The sequence below is a fragment of the Lepidochelys olivacea genome, assembly GCF_965140295.1.
Source record: "Lepidochelys olivacea isolate rLepOli2 genome assembly, chromosome: 9".
Classification (NCBI taxonomy): domain Eukaryota; kingdom Metazoa; phylum Chordata; order Testudines; family Cheloniidae; genus Lepidochelys; species Lepidochelys olivacea.
The window spans coordinates 49,461,335-49,483,500 of NC_140419.1; the positions used below are offsets into that span (position 1 = coordinate 49,461,335).

At 43.6% G+C, this 22,166-nt stretch overlaps 1 protein-coding gene across 3 annotated transcripts in view; it reads left to right on the forward strand.

The window, feature by feature from the left end:
• Positions 1 to 22,166, forward strand: part of VPS8 (VPS8 subunit of CORVET complex) — a 223,278-nt gene that overhangs the window by 195,305 nt on the left and 5,807 nt on the right. For all 3 annotated transcript variants that reach the window (XM_084638357.1, XM_084638358.1, XM_084638360.1), the window contains 2 exons: positions 3,632 to 3,801; positions 6,113 to 6,281. In XM_084638357.1, the coding sequence (XP_084494483.1) occupies positions 3,632 to 3,801; positions 6,113 to 6,281 (339 nt within the window). The remainder of the gene's footprint in view (positions 1 to 3,631; positions 3,802 to 6,112; positions 6,282 to 22,166) is intronic.

The following is a 22,166-nucleotide window of genomic DNA, read 5'->3' on the forward strand; positions in this document are numbered from 1 at the left end:
TTCTGACATCACTTAGCAACATCTGCCACAGGCCGTACATAGTGTCTAAAACAGACTGTCCCCTTTGTTTCAGCAACTTCTGCTGCTTTTTATGAGCTGCCCTGTGCCTCTCCCAGTGTATCCTTTCAGGAGCGAATGTCCTTGAATAATCCTGAAGAGGGAAATAAGGAATGATAAGATCGTGCAGAGGTGATATAAATTTGCACAAAGCACTCTCCTTTCTTAGTAGGGTGCTTATCTTTCATACTTGTCAAGCTGTTGCCAGATGAAGGAAGAGTGACCAACTGATGGTCCAGTTCTATCATTCAGGTGCTATCAGTTTGGGAAGTAAATTCCTACATCCATTTTAGGCTTTTTTGCCCAGTTTCAGGGAGGGAGACTCCTGTTTAGGTCTCCTTTCAAAATCAACTCTGGCAAATGGAGGAAAGACCTCACTTGTAATGTTTAGTTTTGATAAGTCCAATTAGGGAAGATGACGCATACATGTTACCTGGAATGCCTTCACCTTTCTATAACAGTTGAGTTCCTCTTTCAACTGCTCACACATCCTTTTCACTCTGCAAGATCTCCTCATGGTGTTTGGGCTGGTCTTGGATAGAGCACATTATAGAGTGAATGTGCTACGATGTCTCAGCCTTTTCCTGAGTCCATTCTGTTTTGACTTGGCAGAAATATGTTTGTCTTTGATCCCTTCTGGGTGTGTGACAAACATTCCATGGCTCACAGGGCAGTCTGTGACCGCACAGATACTGGGTGTTTCCTCCTCACTCACTGATGGGCAGGACAACCATCAGTCATAATCCAGGATTTTCCCTCTTTGATTCCTGGAAGTGACTTCTGCAGCTGTATCTGGCTGCCATTTTGTGTCTCAGTCAGAGAATGTGAAAGCAAAAAAGACAAGTTCCTCAAATGTTCCTCTTCCTGTAATGCCTCCCCACTATCTCACTGGAGCAAGGCTGGGGCTGACAAAGGAGAGAATATCGCCTGACCTATTGAAGAGTCAAGCTAAGACAGCAGCTGAGTCAGTCTCTGGGGCTGTGAAAGACAAGCAGATTACCTAGCTCCCTCTAAGGGGGCAAAAGCTCACCTGCGGAGGGGAGAGGTTCTTCCCAGAGAAGATTTACAGGAAAGGATGCTTCTGGACAAACACTGAAAAGACATTAATGGGCCAGGTCTCAAACTTCAGTCATTTTGATGTTGCCTCATCAAACCTAGGTTTACGGTAACTTTTCAGTTCCTTTTAACTTAGGGATCAATATCAACAATCAGCCACAGGAAATGACAGGAAAGACTATTTTCATAGTCTTTTTTTTTTCTTATTTGGAGGAACTGCCTCACTGAGGCAAGCAGCATGTGACCTACCATGCATATGCTGGCCTTGGAAATGTTTCATTCCTGCAGCATACTCTGAGGCTAGGCTGAGCCTTTCCCTTTAAGGACCGTTCATTCTGTTTGCTCACCCATTGCATTTTGAATTATGCTAATCAGATATTTGGCAGACTGTATTACTGTGCAAGTCTTCCTTGTGCATTTAAGTATGCATTTATCTATCCAGTATTTAGCTATCCAGTCCTTGAGAGCCATAACAGCATGTGCAAACATGACTGGCCTCAAGGGAGAATGGTCACAGCACTCCAAGGGTTGCATAGGTCTTGTTCCATTTTCAAAGTGTTCGGTGTATGTCACCATGCCTCACAGTGTGTCACAGCTGAGGATGCCAAATTTAGGACACACTGCTGAGAAATAGGGCAGACTCATCCAAACTGGTGGTTATTCTATCATTAGGTTATACCAAGACAGTAACCAAAGAAAACTTCTGTCTCATCATACTGGTTAACAAGAAGCCAAAAATGCAGTCTCCGTAGGCAATCCAGCCCTTGTCTCACCACCCAGACTCTGGACTCTATGATGAGTGGTTACTGAAAACCAATTAAATCAATTATAGGGTCTTTCTAATCCCAAGAGATCAGCCACTTAGCCACGTAAATATGTAACTCAGATCTTACCTAATAATCACGCTGATGCCAATCCTTTAATAACTAAAAACTAAATGTTTAATAATGAAAAGAATAAGAGAGTTAATAGTGGTTAATAGATCATATACATACAAATAATTGCAAGGTCCTTATATCAGGTTTGTAGCAGTGATGGAATAGACTGCTGTCTTGTAAAGTGTCTCTGGTAACTTCCAAAAGATGGGAAGGTCTTCTGTCCATAGTTCAAAATGCTCCTTTTAATTGTAAATCCACCGCCCAGAGAATCAGGGCAGGAAAGAGACAAAATGGAGGTATCTCAGGGGCCTTTTTTATATCCTTTGCTATGTGCCTGGAAATTTACTGTCTCAAACAAAGCTCACAGCCTCTGTTTGTGCAGTGTTACTGGCCCAAGAGGGAATCCAGGGTCACATGAGCATATCACATGTCCTTATATGGCTTGATGACTCTCAGGGGCAGTCCTTGCCCATATTCTTGCTGTGCATATTCTTGTGGTGTCCACAGGAAAGCTTACTGGGTGGGAGGAGTTTCCTCCATGGCCCATTGTTAGAGTTAAGTGTCCTTAATGGGCCATCAATACACAACTGTCTAGCCTTGATGTAAGTCTTATCTGATGGGTATTACTCAGGAATACAACCCATGTATAAGATACAAGTCCATGGCCAATATTCATAACTTTAGGTACAAAGATGATACATGGATTCAACCAGGATATTCATATTTAGCAAAACTTAACTTTTCCATTGACACCTTACATGACCTACTTGTACCAGATTTGTTGCAATTGTATAAGAGTGGTAATATCAATTATATAAATGGTCAGATTCAATCATGCGGGATTACAGTGTAATAATAAAACTCCCCTAGGGATAATGAACATGATAAAGCTCCTATGCCAGTGATGGGTGCTTTGAACTTGTATTAGAGAAAAATACTATTGATTTCCTCCTTACAATGCTGTGGATCTAAAAAACTAAACAGAATGTTTATAGGTGTTTAGGCCTTTAACAGTTTCATTTCTTTTTTAGTGGGCTTCTGTGTATATTCTATGAACACAAACAGGAGAGCAAAGTGTGCAACAGCCTAGGAAACAAATTCCTAACAGTGAAATGCCTCTGATTTTTAATTCCATTTTAAAAGTGTACAAATCAAAAAGACAGAATTGTCAGTTTTATGGCAGACTGGAATTCTCTGCACTTTTTACTCTTAAAGTGTATAGCGTATTTCAGTTTACTGCTCCCACTTCACCCTTATATTCCCTATAATTATCATAAAATGGTGGATGTTAGGAATTCCCTCTGAAAAAATGTACTGCATAAAGATGGAGAACAAGAAAGGAAACCTGGAGTATGCAAAATCACAGAATGTGTCAGTTCCATTGGGACTTGAACAAAACCACTGAAAGACAGATTGTAAATGAATGACTTGAATAGATAAAAGCAAAAAGTTATGGTCTCTGTTAACATATGTGGGGAGATAAAGGGGTACTGTATTTTCTGGGTAGCAGGTATAGAATGTATAAGGAGAGGCTACCGTTTTACTTTTAGTAATTTCATAAATTTCTTGCTATGATAAATTACTACATATAGAATTTCTGCAGAGTAGTGACAAAATGACAAAATTGTCTTCCTGCACAGACCCTTCTAGAGACAACTACTAACCTCTTGAACCACGATCTGCACTGGTCCTTGTGTAACTTGAGAGCCTCCATCACTAGAGGGCTTAACCCAAAGCAGGATTACTGCTGTATCTGTCTGCAGCAATACAAGAGAAGGCAAGAGATGGCTGATGAAATCATTGTCTTCAGGTAAAGCTAGACATATGTGCATGTTCATGTTTTATACATAGGGATGGAAACACTACCTTGGTGAAATAGGAACTGCCATAAGCCTTTATCCAACTTTCAAACCAAACCTTTGTTTTAGAAGTTCAAAAGATTCAGGTAACTGTACAGATACCCTGAGTATTACTATTTGTTTGAGTGTTGAGGCTTGCTACAAAGGCACCCATGCTACGTCTTCCTTCTTGCTGTAGTGGAGCTGTTGCCATCACTGTATCTTTTTGCTTTAAGTATGTAAGGAGATCATAGGGTGCTTTATTATTATTTGGCTAGCAACGTGCGTTTTGGCATTTTTTGCGGCACATCCCTGATTGATAAGCGTAGACCTTTCTATGAAAGGAATTGATAAAGGAAAAAAACCTAGTCATTTCCCATAACTGGAGTTCACATCTTTATTTTATTTAGATTTTACATTGCACTTGTCACCAATTCCTCTTGATGCATGCAAAATCCCAAAATAAGTGAAACCTGTCTAAAGGGTCATTTAAGAAGTTTCCTGTGTGGGCCAGCAGACTGAGAGAGAGGTGGAGGTGCCAGAAAAGGGTCTCCACAGTGGGCTATGGAGAGAGGCTTAGCAGAACTGGGGAGCACTTACCCCAGGAGGGACCATAGGGAAGAGCCAGGTTACTGTGACTGGGGACTAAGGGCTTGACTACGCAAACATTTAGTTCACAGCAAACTGGGCTGCAGTCTGCCCCATACTAGCCTGCTGTGGTCTAAGGTCTACACCACAGGCGCTGTAACCATGCCATAGTGCAGACACGTCTTACACTGACGGGGGGGTTTTCCATTGATGTAGATAATCCAGCTCTGCAAGCAGTAGTAGCTAGATCAACAAAGAATTTTTTTGTTGATCTAACCACATCTGGAACTGGTTGTTAGGTCAGCTTAATTGCAGTGATCAGGAATCTGAATTTGTCACACCCTGGAGTGATCTAAATTTTAAGTGTAGAACAGGGCTAACCTCTCTGGACCCCACAGTCACAGTTTATCATTAGTGAGGCCATAGAATAATACCTAGCTCTTATGTATTGTGCTTTTCATCAGTAGATCTCAAAGTGCTTCACAAAGGAGGTCAGTATCATTATCCCCATTGTACAGATGGGTAAACTGAGGCACAGATGAAGTGACTTACCCAAGGTCCCCCGCAGGCCAGTGGCAAAGCTGGGAATTGAACCTAGGTCTCCTGAGTTTCAGTCCAGTGCCTGGCCACCAAGCCACACTGCCTCTGTGAGCAGTTCTGTCCACTAAGGGGTTCTTCCAGCTTCCTCTGAAGCAGCTGGTTCTTTCTGCTGTCAGACAGGATACTTATGTTAGTGGACACTTGCTTCAGTCTGGGATGTCTGTTCCTGTGGAATGTGTCCCAAGTGCATGAGGGGAGGAAAACCCACTTTAAGGACTATTGTAGAGTAATTGTCAAAGAAAAGAATTACGAGGTAAGTAAATCTATCCAATTCTTCCCTGGATTGAGTCTCAGCCAGCTAGCCCTCTTCTACATCCCAGTCTTCACTGGGGAGTTGTTCTACTGCACCAGCAGGGTTGGAAGAGATGCAGATGTAGACCTGGATGTCTTCCTGCTGAGAACACTGTGAACTATAATGCCTCACTCCTGCTCCCAGCTGCAGATGAAACAAAATGGGTAACGACCTTAGAGGATAGCATTGGGCTGTTGCACGTTTCTGCCCCAAGACCTCTCTCACAGAAAGGAACTGAGCTATTTGAGTGACATTATCAGCCCCTGCTTGGTTCCTCCCTGAGGTCAACAATGGCTCAGGATCAGGGTCTGAGGGTAGCTGAACTTCAACAGACACGAGGAGGTAATTGTTCAGCATCTGAAGGCTATTTACCTGTAACTGTTCTCATAATATATTGCCACCACAATTTCACACTCACTATCTCCCATCTTTGAAATTCTTGCTTCTGAACAGGCCATCATGAAATGAAGGGGCCTGGTCTGTATGTGCAAAGCATTATGGATGTGATCTCTGTCAGAAGATGTGATTCTTTTGTGGCTCTCTTTGCTTTTAGTGACTCTGGGTTTGTACAACCCTTGATCCAAGGGTGTGAAAATGTGGAGGCATTTATATACTGGGAACTATTGTTGTAGGTAAGCAGCTGTTTTTCTTAATTGAAAATCAACAGGAAAATCTCCCCTTTCAGTAGCATGACATTATTGTACTTAGCCTTAATAAGACTTTTTAGTTTTAGTATTATTTAGTATATTAGTATTACCACATTTTAGAAGTTTATAGTGAAGTTTCTTCTCTTGTTTTTACAGTTGTGGCCATTTGTACCACTCACTCTGTCTGCTGAGTAAAGAGTGTGGCATTGAAACCAAGGGACAGATGAGATGGACTTGCTATAAATGCAACTCAAGTAACAAAGGGGGAAAACTAAGTGAGAATTTCTCAGAGCTCAAAAAAGGGAATGGTGCATCTCTGGCACAGGTAAGATTCATGGGAGGGTTCGTCCCTGAGTGCTAACATGTTGAACTGTCCTTGCTGTCTCTAGATTATTAGTGAATTTCATCTCATTTTTGTAGCCTAGCTTCGTTTACAGAGATGAACCCTATAAGAAAGGAGGCTGAGCTCCCACAGAGTGACATCCTGGTGGATGCATTTACCGTTTCATCTGCTATGTGGGGGCCTGGAACAGGCCTTTGGGGGCAGTTTTTTAGATTAATGTTAACTGTGTTTTGTATAGACTCACTAGCAGACCTGCTATAGGTCTGATAGATATTGGAGAGTCTTTGATCCACCTTCCCAGGAGACAGGATCTGCTGTCCACCTCCTGCACCCTACTCCAAACTGAGCCTGACCATTTCTCTGTGGTGGGAAATTTTAAGAAAGTCTAGATGATGGTAATGGCACCAAACTCATAATAGTAAGAAATTACTGATGATTGGCTATAATACATCACCACTGTCAGTTTGCATCGAGCCAATAAGAAAATCTACATCTGGTGCAAGTCTTTTTCAACCTAATGCAGCCAGAAATAAATTGTGAACATGCAAACTCCTACTTTCTCCTGGGGTTGATACCACAAAGTGCAAGTAAAAATAAATAATGGATGGCTTGCCAAGATGTCTCCTCTGAATTATGTATCTCAGGGAGCAGAGTTCTGCTTTTGAATGTTACAGAGAAGGTGGAGATATGGACTTTTCCCTAAATACATCTAGATATTTTGTGCATTTTCTTTGAAAATAAAACATCCTACCACATACACAAACCATTAGTGCATATTCTCTTCTGAAAGCAAAGTAAATCAGTGACTGAGTACATTGTGATGGTGTTTTGCTCAAATTCTTTTCTAGCAGATTACTTCACCGTCTGCCAAATCAATTCTGATCAAGGGATAGCTAACAGCATTAGTCCTCTTCCGTCAGCTTTTGTGGGGAGGGCGGGGTGAGGCTTCTTGCTAGAAGGCAAACTTTTAAGAGGGAATCTCTGAGGAATACATACAGCACAGTGCAGCTTCAGCGGTCATACTGTATTAGCCCTTTAAATGGGAACAGAAAATCTTCCCTAGCCTTGAGAGTAGATTAATTTTGTGGCCCAAACATCATCTTTACAAATTTTATCAAATGAAAAGTGTGCAGCTTCTATGTAGTATGTATTGTGGAATAGCAGTAGAGAATCCATAATTAAGGCTGTCTCGGCTTCTATTGCAAGCCATATGTTATAGCTCTCTAATTTTTGATTGAAGCCAAGGTATTAATTTGAAATTTTGAGTGGTTAAGAGAGGCTATATTACTATTTTCTGTTATTTTCAAAATTAGAAGATTAAAAATGTGCTTAAATTAATTGCTATAACTCAAGTTACTGAGGTTACATTTTATATCAATATCTCATGAATTTTTGACTACCAATTTCTCAGAAAATGATTAGTTTAACAAAAAGCTCAGTGTCACCCATCTATACTGGTCTGTAGGCACTCAAGCAAAGGCTACTCTTTTGTGGGGTGTGTGTGGAGAAACTGCTATTTAATATCTTCATCGTTATGCAATGGGTCTGTTAGTGGAAAAAGAAACAAATCCCAAGAGAGCAGTTGGCTGAGAGATGGGACAGGGCTGAGCTGGGAAAAGGGAAAAAGCTCAGTGAGTCAGGTGGAGGGTGTGAAGAGCTGTTTGGCACTGCAGAAGCAGCAGGTAGGAAAGTGCTTCACATTTCCCTGCTTTCTTGAGCCCGTGGTCTTCGAGGAAGTGCCCTTTAGCTCTTCTCTCCTCCTACAAGAGCTAGCTCTGGCTTATCAGAGCCCCGAGAGCCCCTCTTGTTCTCACCCCCTGACTGCTCTTCATGTCCCCAGCCTCTTCACTCAAGTTTATAATGTTTATAATTTAAATGCATAACAAACGTTTAAGTTGTGGCACTTCAGTATTTTAACCATGTACAATTTTAATATTTTTATTTACAAAATATATTAAAACTGCATTTACATCTAAACAATAAAATTGCCAATACAAATGCTCTAGGTGCCCTAAACAAACTTAGAATCATAACGATGACCACTCAGCAGCAGTAAATTATGTAACAAATTAACTCAGCTGGCCATCAGTCAAAGCAACAGAAAAGCCCCTTTCACCCACCTTTAAAACATTGGTAAACTTCAATGGGGCGTGGGAGGGGTGGCTTGAAGAGTGTCCAGGGAATGGGAGAAGGGAGGTGTTTGCAGCACAGGTTACCTAGAACACAGAGCCTGCATTGCCAAAGGGGCACGGGGGGAGGAGGTCTGCTGTCCCTGCATGTGCTGGGTTGCAGCATACTGGAAACCTAGCAGCAGCTTCAGGTAAACTTTAAAAATATAGGTTCTTCTTTAAGTAGTGTCCCTATGGTTGCTGCACCCTAGATACGCTTGCGCCAGCTGCGTCTTCGATCGGAGATTTCTCATAGCAGTGTCTGTTCGGCCCACACATGCGTGTTCCTCAGTCTCATGCCCCATGCCATTGCTATACAGCACTGCATGGGCTAATGGTCCTCAGTTCCTTCTCAGCCACCCTGGCTTGAAATAGCTTTAGCTCGTTGTCCGAGTTGAGTTTTGCCTCAGCTGTTCTTTTTGTAGTTAGTGTATTATAGTAGTTAGTTGCATTAGGTTTTTTGTTTTTTTTCAATATATATATAAAAGCTAGCCCCCCCCAACCCCCGCAGAGGTTTTGCCCTCTCTGTGGGTTTGCCCTGTTCTCCCAGATTCAAGTATTCCCTGTTGTGCCAGGAGGCAATCCCAGTGAGCAATAGACACTCACGCTGCATCCATTGCCTTGGGGAATCTCATAAATCCCCAAAGTGCAACTTCTTTCTGACGTTAAAATCTAGAGCCAGAAAAAACAGCGAGATAAAACTTGACTCCTTATGCTGGATAGCTCACTGCCAGGCCAGGCCCTCCCCCTGTATGCCAGAAGAGGCAGCTGATTTACTCAGAGACTATCTCTGAGCCACATTCCTCGAGGGCATCTAAGAGGAAGACCCAAGATTCCTCTAATAAGTATTCCAAAGACCATGCTCCAAGTTCTCCAGGTAGGGAATCTACCTCAAAGAAGTCAAAGGCATCAGCTTCCCTGGTTCCCATCAGTCTTAGACATGATGCCCACAAAGCTGCTGGTTCCTCAGGTATTGAGAGCTCGTCTAATCAAAGAGACCCTAAAATATCAGCCTCCAAAAGACCACTGGTACCAACAGGAGACCATGGCGGCAAGAGCTCTACTGCAGTACCAAAAAAGACCACTCAGGCTCTGTCCCAGTTCCCCCAGATCATTCGAAACTAGTGTAGCGTTGACTCCTTCGGCTACTGTTACTTCAGCTCAAGCCCTGGACATGGTACCAAAAACGCTCTCTGAACCACAAGAATTCAGGTTTCCCCAAGACCATGCAATGTCTGAGACCCACTGATTCACCATTGCTTGGCTCAGATCTCTCCTCAGTACCAAGGGCCTCCAGATCTCCGGACACCTGTTTGATACCGATGGCGGTACCTCAAGCTCCTTCTGCTGGCCCAGCATTACCGAGTGACTTAGAGGAGGAGGATTCTGATGAAGATTTTGCCTCAGCCTCCTAATTATCAGTGCAAGGCTCTCCACTTCGCCCCTTGAACGTTTGTTTCTGGAAATCCCTGAGGAGCCTGAGCTCACTAGTGACAGATGTCCACAGGTTCCATCCTGCTGGGGTGCCACCCATGATATATGCGCCACCCCCCTGGCTGTACTGGGACCCCTGGATAGCATATTGCCATCGATTCTCTAGGACTTCAAGCTCTCCCCTTCATAGAGATAGTCAACCCTCCCCAGCCTCCCTTTCCAGAAGACCGGAGCCTCAGGAAGAGATGTTTGAGGAACAGGATGTTCGATGTTTGAGGGCTGACAAGGTGGTCTCTCCAACTGTGAACATCTTTTTCATCCCCGGATGAAGCTGTCATGCAACTTCCACCATCCCTGGCTAACAATTTTATACAGTTTCAGGATCTCCTCAAGAAAGGTCATGGATTCTTTACAGATTTCTCTCGAGGAAATTGAAGAACCGCATGATAAGCTGCCCGACATCCTCCATACAGCCTCCTCTGCACATATTGCCCTGCCAGTCAACAAGGAACTCCTGGATCCTGCAAATGTCATCTGGCATACTCCTGCCTCAGCTCCTGCCACTATATGCCTTAAAGGAGTCAGAATTTTTATTTTCTCACCCATCTCCTAGCTCCTTGGTGGGCAAGTTGGTTAATGAATGTGGAAGGCAAAGGCAGATCCATGCTAAATCTACACCCTATGATAAAAATCATAAGCATCTCGACCTCCTTGATAGAAAATCTTATTCTTCAGCTTCTTTACAGTATAGAATCACCAACTACCAGGTCTTAATGCCGAAGTACAACCACACAAATTACACCAAGCTGAACTCCTTTATTGAACATCTACTGACAGAACACAGAGAGCAGTTCCAAGCAATTATTGCAAAAGGCCAACTGCTCGCCAAGACATCTCTGCAGGCTTCTTCTCCCAATGCTGATGCTGATGCTGCTTATTTGATTTTTACAGCAGTAGGTATTATAGCAGCAGGAGGGCCTCTTGGCTTTAACTCTCAGGATTCCCAAAGGGGATCCAGAATACAATAGAAGACCTCCATTTTGACTGCACTAAGTTGTTTGCTGAAAACACAGATGAATCTTTGCATATGTTAAAAGATTCCAAGGCCACTTTACAATCTCTGGGATTGCAGCTCAGGCCCCTGCAGGCGTGGCTTGCGTCCATGTATCACTGAGGCAGCGACAGTTTGGACATGGTGCTGGCCGTTCTGGGACATACCCTCGATTCCCTACAATAGTGGCTGGACCCCCGGATGGAAAGCGCTGGGGTACCGTTCCATCCCCCCAGCCCACTCTGACTTTTGTAATGGATGCGTCGGCGCTCGGCTGGGGAGAGCATCTCGGGAGCATGACGACTCAGGGCCTATGGCAAGTAGAGGAACTGGCTCTGCATATCAACATCAAATTGCTCAGGGCAATCCGCCTCGTTTGCCAGGCATTCCTGTCCCGTTTGCAGGGCCACTGTGTAGCAGTACTGACGGACAATACCATGGCCATGTTTTACATAAGCAAGGCGGAGCCTGGTCGTCTCCTTTCTGCCAGGAAGCTCTCCTCCTATGGGAATTTTGTTTAGCCCACTCCATCCTTCTCCAAGCCTCATACCTGCCAGGTGTTCAGAACGTACTAGTGGACAGCTTGAGCCAGCAGTTCCTCGCACACGAATGGTCTATTCGGCCGGACGTCATCCACTCCATCTTCCGCAGCTAGGGGTTTCCCCGAATCGACCTGTTCGCCACGTTGGCCAACAGGAAGTGCCCAGCCTTTTGCTCTTTCTGGGCTCACAGCCTGGGCTCGATTGCGGATCCCATGGTCCGGTCAACTACTATATGCCTTTCCGCCATTTCCTCTCATCCACAAGGTGCTTCTCAAGGTGTGCAGGGACAAGGCAGACGTCATCCTGGTGGCCCTAGCTTGGCCTTGCGAGTGCTGGTACCCCACCCTCATGAACCTATTGATCTGGTCACCAATTCATCTACCTCTCACTTCCGACCTCATCTTGCAGAATTATGGTCGCCTCTTCCACCCAGACCTTCAGTCACTTCACCTCATGGCCTGGAGGATCCGTGGTTGAACCAAGCAGAGCTCGCCTCTTCGGACCCGGTGAGGCAGGTGCTCCTGGAAAGCCGCAAGCCTTCTACCAGAACCACTTACAAAGCTAAGTGGAAAAGGTTTTCTATCTGGTGTGCCCAATGGCAGGTATTCCCACTCCAGACTTCAATCCCGTGCATCCTGGACTATTTGGTGCACCTGAAAGATCAGCGCCTGGCATTCGGTTCTCATAAAGTTCACCTCGTGGCTATTTCGGCATTTCAACCGGGCGTTTCCGGGCGCTCAGTGTTTGCACACCATATCATGGGACATTTCCTAAAAGGACTAGAAAAGATCCATCCCCCAATGAAGCGCACTGTCCCTGCCTGGGACCTCAGTTTAGTCCTATCTCGTCTCATGGGTCCTCCCTTTGAGCCACTAGCTTCATGCTTGCTCCTCTGCCTCTCCTGGAAGGTTACCTTCGTAGTGGCCATCACTTCAGCACGACGCATTTCTGAACTACGAGCCCTCATATGTGAGCCCCCGTATACCATCTTTCATATGGACAAGGTGCAGCTTAGGCCTCACCCGGCCTTCCTACCAAAAGTTGTGTCCCGTTTCCATGTCAGCCAGGATATTTTCCTGCCGGTTTTCTATCCAAAGCCGCACGCCAACCTCCATGAGCAGCAGCTACATTTGCTGGACGTTAGAAGGGCACTCATCTTCTACATAGACCAAACGAAGCCGTTCCGCAAAAGAACCCAATTGTTTGTCACTCTAGCAGAGCAGATGAAAGGTTTGCCAGTCTCTTCCCAGCGTATTTCCTCCTGGATCACGGTTGTATTCGTACTTGTTATGACTTAGCGAAGGTCTCTCCACCTGTTGTCACAGCTCACTCCCCGAGGGCTCTGGCCTCGTCAGCAGCCTTCCTGGCACACGTACCCCTCAAGGAAATCTGCAGGGCTGCCACATGGGCTTCGGTGCACACCTTCATGTCGTGCTACGCCATCGTCCACCAATCACGTGACAATACGGCCTTCGGCAGGGCAGTTCTCCAGTCTGCAATTCCTTGACTCCAACCTCACCTCCGAGGTAAGGCTTGGGAGTCACCTAACTGGAATTGATACGAGCAAGCATTCAATGAAGAAGAAACGGTTACTTACCTTTCTGTAACTGTTGTTCTTCGAGATGTGTTGCTTATATCTATTCTATTCCCCCCTCCCGCCCCCCACTGTCCCCTCTGTTGGAATAGCTGGCAAGAAGGAACTGAAGGGGGGTCGGGCCGGCAGGGTCACATATAGAGCACCATATCGGTGCCACTCCAAGGGGTTCCACAGCCAGCCCAATGGGTAGCTGCTAGGGAAAAGTTTCCAACATCCGTGCATGCGACGCGCACGCACACACCTAACTGGAATAGAGATGAGCAACACCTCTCAAAGAACAACAGTTACAAAAACGTGAGTAACTGTTCCTTTTCAAATGTCTAACTTTGCAAGATGCTGTTTAACAGGCTCCTTAGCCGCTGTTGGAAGATAAAGTATTTCAGCATCAATACATAACATTGTTAAATGAGCCAGCTTGGTTCCAGATGCAGAACAGAAATATGTATTGAATTAATGCCTTTTCTACTTCATTGACAATTTTGCCATCATCAGGTAATAATTTTATTTATGCCTCTGCTATGATTCCTTTCATTCCTGATGCATTTAAAAATGTTATCTAATTGTCTTTGTTGAAATTTATTATTATTATTAACAACAATATTTTATTTTGTTATTTATTGCCTTATTAATACAGGGTAGCACCACACATTAATTTCACCATAAATTCTTTTTTTAAATCCAGTAGATCAATGGTATCTATACCATTGTTCTAAACATGTGCAAAAGCCTACTGATAAGTAATTACTGAACCCAAACAGTAAGAAAACATTCATAAATATTTGATTAAGGTATTTTAAAAAGGGCTAAAATCAGGGGTGCTTCGACCTATGTTGGTCAGCTCCAGTTTGGTCAGGCAGGAGGTATTAGCAATGAACCTTTTAGGACAGGTTTCAAAGTAGCAGCCGTGTTAGTCTGTATTCACAAAAAGAAAAGGAGTACTTGTGGCACCTTAAATTGGTTAGTCTCTAAGGTGCCACTAGTGCTCCTAACCTTTTAAGAGTTCACCCTTTTATAGCCTTAACAAACAAATGATGTCATCACCTGTTGCTAACTTAGCTAAAAAATGGTTTTTGGCTGGTTTTGAGGTCACTATGAGTTCAGCACACACACTTCCTTATTATTAACAATCTCTGATAATTGGAGCACTATCCTTTATCTTTAACCCTTTATCTTAAACTTAAACTGCAAAACACAGATTTTTCTACATTCCTACAGTCCTTACCCCTATTTGCTATGGATATTTTGTTTTAATGTTCAGTGCTTTACCACTACTATCTCATTAATCCTGCAGAGCCCAGACAGTCTTATCTTTTGACACAGCAAAAGATGTAAACTGGTATATCCTGACCGTATCTGAGAGAGCATTTGGCTAACTGCCAAAGACAACAGCGTTTTCTGGCTTTCTGATAATTGAAGCATTTTAGATGTTTAAGATGTAGTCATTTTTTCTTATGGCCTTCACAATTTCCGACAGTATCTGCAGTAACAATAGGTAGGTTTGAGATTACAGAGCAGAAATAACAAATCTTTGTTTCTGTTGTCTAAATGGCAGGTTTCTATGTGAAAAGTAGTGTGGCTAAAAATGTGGTCACTTTCTCTGCCTCTGCCTTGGTGTCCTCTAAGACTTCTAAAAGGACAAAAGAAAAGAATGAAGGACACAATCAAGCGGAGCTCTGAGTTTTTAGTTCCAGGAAGTGGAGCAGTTCTACACACAAGTTTTTTCTGTCTTTGCAAATACCAAGGAAAGACCCTAACTTGTACAAACCCAGATAAGTTTACTACTTCTCTGTTCACTTACAAACACCAACACTCTTCTACTCACTTTACCTTGCTGGGAAAAAAGAGCAGAGTCACAGTTTGTCATGGGATACAAGTTGTCAGCAGTAATATATTTAAAATAGGCTTGCTTCTGGGGGTCCCATGAGATCAAGAGGGTTACCTCATAGGTCTTCATTAGGCTGAGGATAAAGGTCTCGTCACTCCGTATCTCACTGTGACCATAGGGCTTGTCATGTTGTGGTGTGCTTGAGGCATGCATGTGTATTGTGACATCCTAACATCTTTTTGTTGTGTTGTGACACCTATAATTCAGTGCATGTTACACATTCCCCGCTAGTGGCTGATCCACAGAACTTTGAGTCTCCAGCTTAGTGCGTCTTCTGAATTTCCAGCTAGAATCCTTAGCCTTTTGATCAAGTGGTGGTGGCTCATGCTTTTATCACTGAAAGCCCCAGATTAAAAACCCAAGTGGCAGCCCAAGTCGCATTGGCTACAGTCAGACCCAGTATGTGAATGTGTCTCACTAAGCCTCCACACCCGGTCTTCTGTTGTTGCAGCTGGAGGATGTGTCTATCCCATGACAATCACACACAAATGGGGCACTTCTAAACATTAAGTTCTGGAGGTTTCATGGGCACATTAGCATCTCTTACTGAAAAGATGCTTTCCATGCCATCCTAGTGATCATGGGCAAACCAGTAGCCTACCCTGTGCAGCTTTGGGCTTTCAGTTTGTTCCTCATCTCCTGGGAGCACTATGGAAGCAGCATGCCCAGCTTCTGGAGGAGAGTTCATTGACTTAATTTCTATCACCAACATTCTCATCCCTTCCTTTAATCCTCTCCTTAACCTCTCATTCTTCTGGCTCTGCCCCTCACAATACAAGCATGCTTTAGACCAGCATTTCTCAAATGCGGCCACCAGGGCTTTTCTTGCAGCCACAGCCTCCTGAACAGTGATGGGGGAAGGGGGTAAAGCAGTGGCCTCTCCCCAAGGTTGCCAGCAGGAGTTGCGTCCTACCCCCTTCTGGAGAGAAACGTGCTGGAGGAGCAGGTTGCCAGTGAGTTCCACACCTTCCTTTACGTTCCTTCCATCCCTCCCTCCCCCAGCCCTCACTGCCTCCCCTGCTCCCATATCCATTCTCCCCATGGCCTCTGACCCCCACTGCCTCCCTACCCACCTCTCCATCCAGGGCTTAATTTGTCCCTGGGCTTGTCAGGGCTGAATAAGTCTGCTGCTGTGAAAAGTGGTATTTTTATGTTTGTTAATACCACTTTTCACACCAGCAGATGTACTAGCTAGCAAGTCTTAAAAAAAGCAACCATAAACAACAATAAAAAAGACAAGACAAGCACCTTATTTATGTTTCTGTTCCGTTTAGGTCCAGTAAAGAATAGAGACAAGTGTACATTATTTTTATTAAAAGCGGCAAAGAGTCCTGTGGCACCTTATAGACTAACAGACTTATTGGAGCATAAGCTTTTGTGGGTGAATACCCACTTCGTCGGATGCATATAGCAGAAATTTCCAGAGGCAGGTATAAATATGCATGCAAGCAAGAATCAGGCTAGGGATAACAAGGTATTTTTATTGTTGTCTGCAAAAAATCCCAGCATAAATAAATTGGAATGATTTTGACATGTATATGTGCATATTTATTTCTTTGTCTTTCCTAAACTTAATTACAATTTTAACTAAAATTCCTAACAGCAGCCACCAGCAGGGGTTGGTGGCTGCACTCTGAGGTCACCAAAAAATTTGTCATGAGAATCCCTGCTTTAGACTCCCATCTCAAAAAAAACCAAACCACCAACCCCCACCCTTGCCCCTATTTGCCTCTCCAACTATCGCCTCCCTCCCTTTTCTCTTTCATCTCTAGGCTCATTGAACATGCTGTTCACAATCACTGTCTGGAGTTCCTCTCTTGCAATTCCATCCTAGACTCTCTTTACTTCAACTTCTGCCTCTTGCACTCCACTGAAATTGCTCTTGTCAATGTCTTGACCTCTTCTTAGCCAAAGCGCAGACTCAGTACTCCATCCTCATCGACCTGTCAGCTGCCTCTGATACCATTAATCATGCTTTTCTTGAAGTCTTGTCCTTCCTTGGCTTCACCCTCTGCCTTCACCTAGTTATCCTCCTACCTCTCTAATTACCCCTTCAGCATGTCCCTCAGAGGCTCCTTCTTATCCACTGATCAGCTTTCTGTGGGGTTTGCAGAGGGCTCTGGCCTGGGTCCCCTCTCTTTTTCCTATGCACCTTATCTCTGGTTAATCTCATCCACAAACATACATTCAGCTACCATCTCTTTGCTGATTATTCACAGATCTATCTCTCTACTCCACACCTGTTTCCTTCTCTCCAAACTAAACTAAAATCTCAGCTTCTCATGTCTCTGACATCTGGTGAATGTCTTGCCATCAGTGCAAGGTCACTGGCTAAAACAGAGCTCCTAATCTCTTTCCCCAAGTCCTCAGTGCTACCTCCTTTTTCTATGACTGCGGACAACACCACCATCCTTCCTGTCACTCAAGCCTGTAACTTGGGTGTTATCTTTGACTCACACCGCTCTCTACATCCTCACATCCAGTCTGTATAATCTTTTCTAATTTCTGCATAACGTGTCTAAGATACGGCCTTTTCTATCCATCCACACTGCTAAAATGCTCATCCAACTCTCATCATCTCACATCTATATTACTGCAACATCCTTCTTTATGCCCTTGACAAATGCCATCTTGTCCTGCACATATCCTGAAGAAGAGGTCTATGTAGCTCGAAAGTTTGGTTGAGCAGAAGTTGTACCCATAAAAGATATTACCTCACCCACCTTGTCTCTCTAATATCCTGGGACCAACACGGCTACAGCAACACTGCAAACTGCTCAGATCCATGCAGAATGTTGCTGTAAAGATAATTTTCCTAAGTTGTCACTGTGATCATGTCACCGTTTTTGCATCCCTCCACTGGCGCTCCCCCTTCTCTCTACTGCATCAAATACTGCTTGTATTCACTTTCAAGGTCCTTCCTGTTCAACCCCACCCTAACTACCATTTCTTATTTACTATCAAGATATTGACACTTACCTCCAACTGGCCAATGAAGTCAGCCTCCACTGCCCGCTTGTTAATTTTCAAACAAGTACCTGTGTGCTTTCTCCCATGCTGCCCCTCACGCTTGGGAGAAGCTCCACGTAAACATCCACTAAGCTAGCTTGTTATCCTTCTTCAAATCTCTCCTCAGAACTCAAGTCCTTTACTGCAGAGCCCACAGAAAACTTGTCAATGGTTAAGCCACTGATGTGCAGAAACCAATGCCAATCATGCTGACTCCTTGTGCTCCTTATCTGTATTTTGCCCAGTAGGTCTCTCTTGTCTGCAGTTTCTAGGTTGAAGAGGCTGTAACAATGTATTTGTAGTTGGAGTCACCAAGCCTCTCTAATAGTTTGAAGGGGATGGAAAGAGGCCAGATCTCTCCAGCTGGGTATTTCCTCACAACAGGTGGGCAGAGAGCGCTTCATCTCTGGCTCCATGCTGCCCACATTTTGCAGCCCCGGGCATAGAAGTGCACTGCACTCCAGCAACTCTTAGCTGGGGCATGGTCCCTTGGGGGCCATCATCAGCCAACTGCTGTAATCTATATCAAGGCTATTGTAGCCTCAGCTCCAGAATCAGGGATTCTCAACCAGCTCCATTACAGCCTCCTGCCTCCCACCCCAGCAGAGGCAGGATACAGACCTGAAAGTGTAAGGATTCCAGGCTTGGGTGTGGTGGGGTTGTAGACCAAGGACTTAATCAGTCCTTGCCTCACCACCTGCTTCCAATTATCATACACTCTGCTGTTCCTGAATGGACGGACTGACTGCCTCTGCAAGTGGCACTTTGGGAATAGCATGATACCCTTTGAAACACTGGTTAGTTGATATGGTGACAATCTTTGTGGAAGGTACGGCTCCTGGAAGAAGTACTTCTGTAGGTTAATAATCATGCCACAAGATCCAAGTACCCATACTTATAACTACTGTATGTTGCTGCTCTACTCTGGCTCTAGCTGGTGATGGGTTGTGCAGCTGTGGAATCAAGGATAATTGCAGGTTTAGCATAGCGGTGCTATGACTACTAGAGAAAAAACATACTACAGAAAATATCCTCGCCTTGATGGTGACCTGGGCACCATGATCAGAGTAGGAAATGGGGAGCCTGGAATTGAAAATGTGGCACAGAGAATTTGTTTTTCCTCCTTTTTGCAAAATCAACCAGACCTTTTAAACCCACCACTGACTCAACTAGCACTCTGTTCTGGATTGTTTCTAGGCTGCAAAACCCTTTCTGAATAAGAAAGTCTATGTTGTTGAGTTCTCATGGAGTTGCAAAGCGGGCAGTAATTGGCTGCCCAGCCAGCCTGAGGCATTTGAGGCAGAAACTACATTTCAGTGTGAAACTAGATGTTTAACCTCTGTGCACCAACACAGGTGTCAGACTTGCTAAGAGAGACTCCCTATCACAAGGAAAAACATTCCTTTAGTTATATGGTTAAAAAAGGAAAAGGACCCACATCGCTTGTTTCCAAGACAACAGGAAAAGTTGCTTGCAATATTTCAACTCCTCAATCCTGAGAACAATCTGATAGTTACATACAGACAAGTGGAGAAATGGCAAACTCGATGCAGTTATGTTACATTTTCTTGTCTTTGAATGACTGAGAAGAGTAGATGATCAGCTTTCCTTGTTATCCTTTCTTTTCCTCTACAAGTGGCATAGGTAATTAGTAGGCTTGGCAGAATTCATTTTTTTTATAATTTTGAAGGATATTATTAGTTTTAAGCATTTTTTCAGTTCTTATCAAATAAAATTTTCACACTTGTGCAAAATTATGGGTTTTAAATATTTTTTCTACTTTTATTTATTTAAATTTTCACAGTCCTGGGAAATTATGGGGGAGCGGTCAGATAATGGGAGGAGGTCAGAAATAATTATTTATTGACAGTAGATGTTGAAATGCAAAAAGCTAAAGCTTTATAACTGCTAATCAGAAGTTACCAACATCCCATCAAAATATACAAAGTAAATATCCTTAAATCAAACTCTCCTAAGTTCTCAAGCAGTATTTTTTTTTGTAAATTTCAGTTAAGGATGGAAATTGTGGTGAAATTGACATTTACTAATTAAAAATCTAATCCTTCCAAGCCTAGCCATTACTGACCAGAAACACCACTACATAACAGGTCTATCTAGAGTAGATGCGTAAACCCTACTTTTTTAGGATCTCTTTATTTCTAAATTTACCTTCTTCAAAAAATATTCTGTAATGTGTGCAGCAAATTAAATCTATTGGTTCCTTGACCAACAGGTACTGACAGTAACATTTTACCGTGTAAATAGTTACATTTCAAACATGAAGGAAAAAGGAAATGAGTCAGGAATATTATATCATCAATTTCAGTTTGTCACCAAATTATAAAACGGCACTTTGGCATGAGTGATCTATTATAGGTCTTAATCTGCAGTGTTAGAATTCATCAAGGAACTGAATCAGCCTCTTGAAGGCAGGTTTGTTCAAAATTCAAACCTCTTCACTAGCTTAATGTGCTTCTTCAGACAGCAATACTATACATACAGGATTTCACATCTCTTTCAACCAGCAATTGCATTGTGCCTCTAGGCGGCAATTCATCCCCAGCCGTTCATCACAGAGCAAGTTGAAATGAATAAACTGTCTGAGTGCGATAGTGACAGCTCTTATGTGCATACAGACATCCTGCCCTGTCCACTGCTTTGCTCAGAGCAGGTGTGGAGCAAAGTAAATATAAAAGCACACAATAACGAAACATAGTGGGACACAGGAAAACAGATGAAAGAGAAAAGGAAAATAAATCTTACAAAGGGCTCAGGAAAACCAGTAAGAAGAGAAGATAGGAAAAGATTGTAAAAGAGACAGAAGGACACAGGGTAAAAGAAATGTAGACATTTATGATTATGATGGAGGCAGGTATTATGTAGTGTTCAGGATGCTGCCATGTTGGCACAAGTTATACAGTGGGTAATAGAATACTGTCAACAGTAGAGGGCATTATACTAACATAATACAACATTGCATTTCATCTCCTTGAAATGCCACAGCAGCTAGAGGCATCAGTCTGCATTCCCTATTAGCATCAGGAATAGCTCTCCAGTGTTGGGTGCTGTGTGCATGAGTGGGACCTGCCCTCCAGCTGCTCCTCAGTAGTTAGTGCCCCAGCGTCTGACCAAATGGAATCCTTTCTTCCCAAGGTAGTTTATGGGCCTTTTCCAGGCTTAACTGACTTTGCAAGAGGGTGCTGGGGCCTTCTCTCCTCCCTTCATTGGGTAGTAGTTCAAAACCAAGTTAGAGGCTGAGGAGACATGTCCTCAGGCAAAGTGGCAACTCTGTCCTGCAGCACACTTTCTCCAGCAGGCGCCTGGCCTTCATGCTCTTCGGCAGAAAGGGAAGGGTTGGCCTCCAAGAGGATGTTACAGGAGTAACTAGGTGTATCTGGGCAGGTGAGGTTCCTACTCTTTACGGTGATGAGAGTTCAGGGGTCTTCCCTCTATTGCTGCCCTTGGCAAGCCTAGGCATCCAACAACTGCTAGCCTGAGCCAAGCCTAACCTGTTCTAATACAATAAAAACTAATACGCTATTCATTAAAACCAGATTGTGTGCCCCAGTTGCTGTTCAGCTTTTCATGAATATTGGCTTTAATACAGTAAAAAGAAAAGGAGTACTTTTGGCACCTTAAAGACTAACAAATTTATTTGAGCATGAGCTTTCATGAGCTACAGCTCACTTCATCGGATGCATGCAGTGGAAAATACAGTGGGGAGATTTATATACACAGAGAACATGAAACAATGAGTGTTACCATACACACTGTAACAAGAGTGATCAGGTAAGGTAAGCTATTACCAGCAGGAGGGAAAAAACCTTTTGTAGTGATAATCAAGATGGGCCATTTCCAGCAGTTGACAAGAATGTGTGAGGAACAGTAGGGGGGGAAATAAACATGGGGAAATAGTTTTACTTTGTGTAATGACCCATCCACCCCTGTCTTTATTCAAGCCTAAATTAATTGTATCCAGTTTGCAAATTAATTCCAATTCAGCAGTCTCTCATTGGAGTCTGTTTTTGAAGATTTTTGTCGAAGAATTGCCACTTTTAGGTCTGTAATCGAGTGACCAAAGAGATTGAAGTGTTCTCCGACTGGTTTTTGAATGTTATAATTCTTGACATCTGATTTGTGTCCATTTATTCTTTTATGTAGAGACTGTCCGGTTTGGCCAA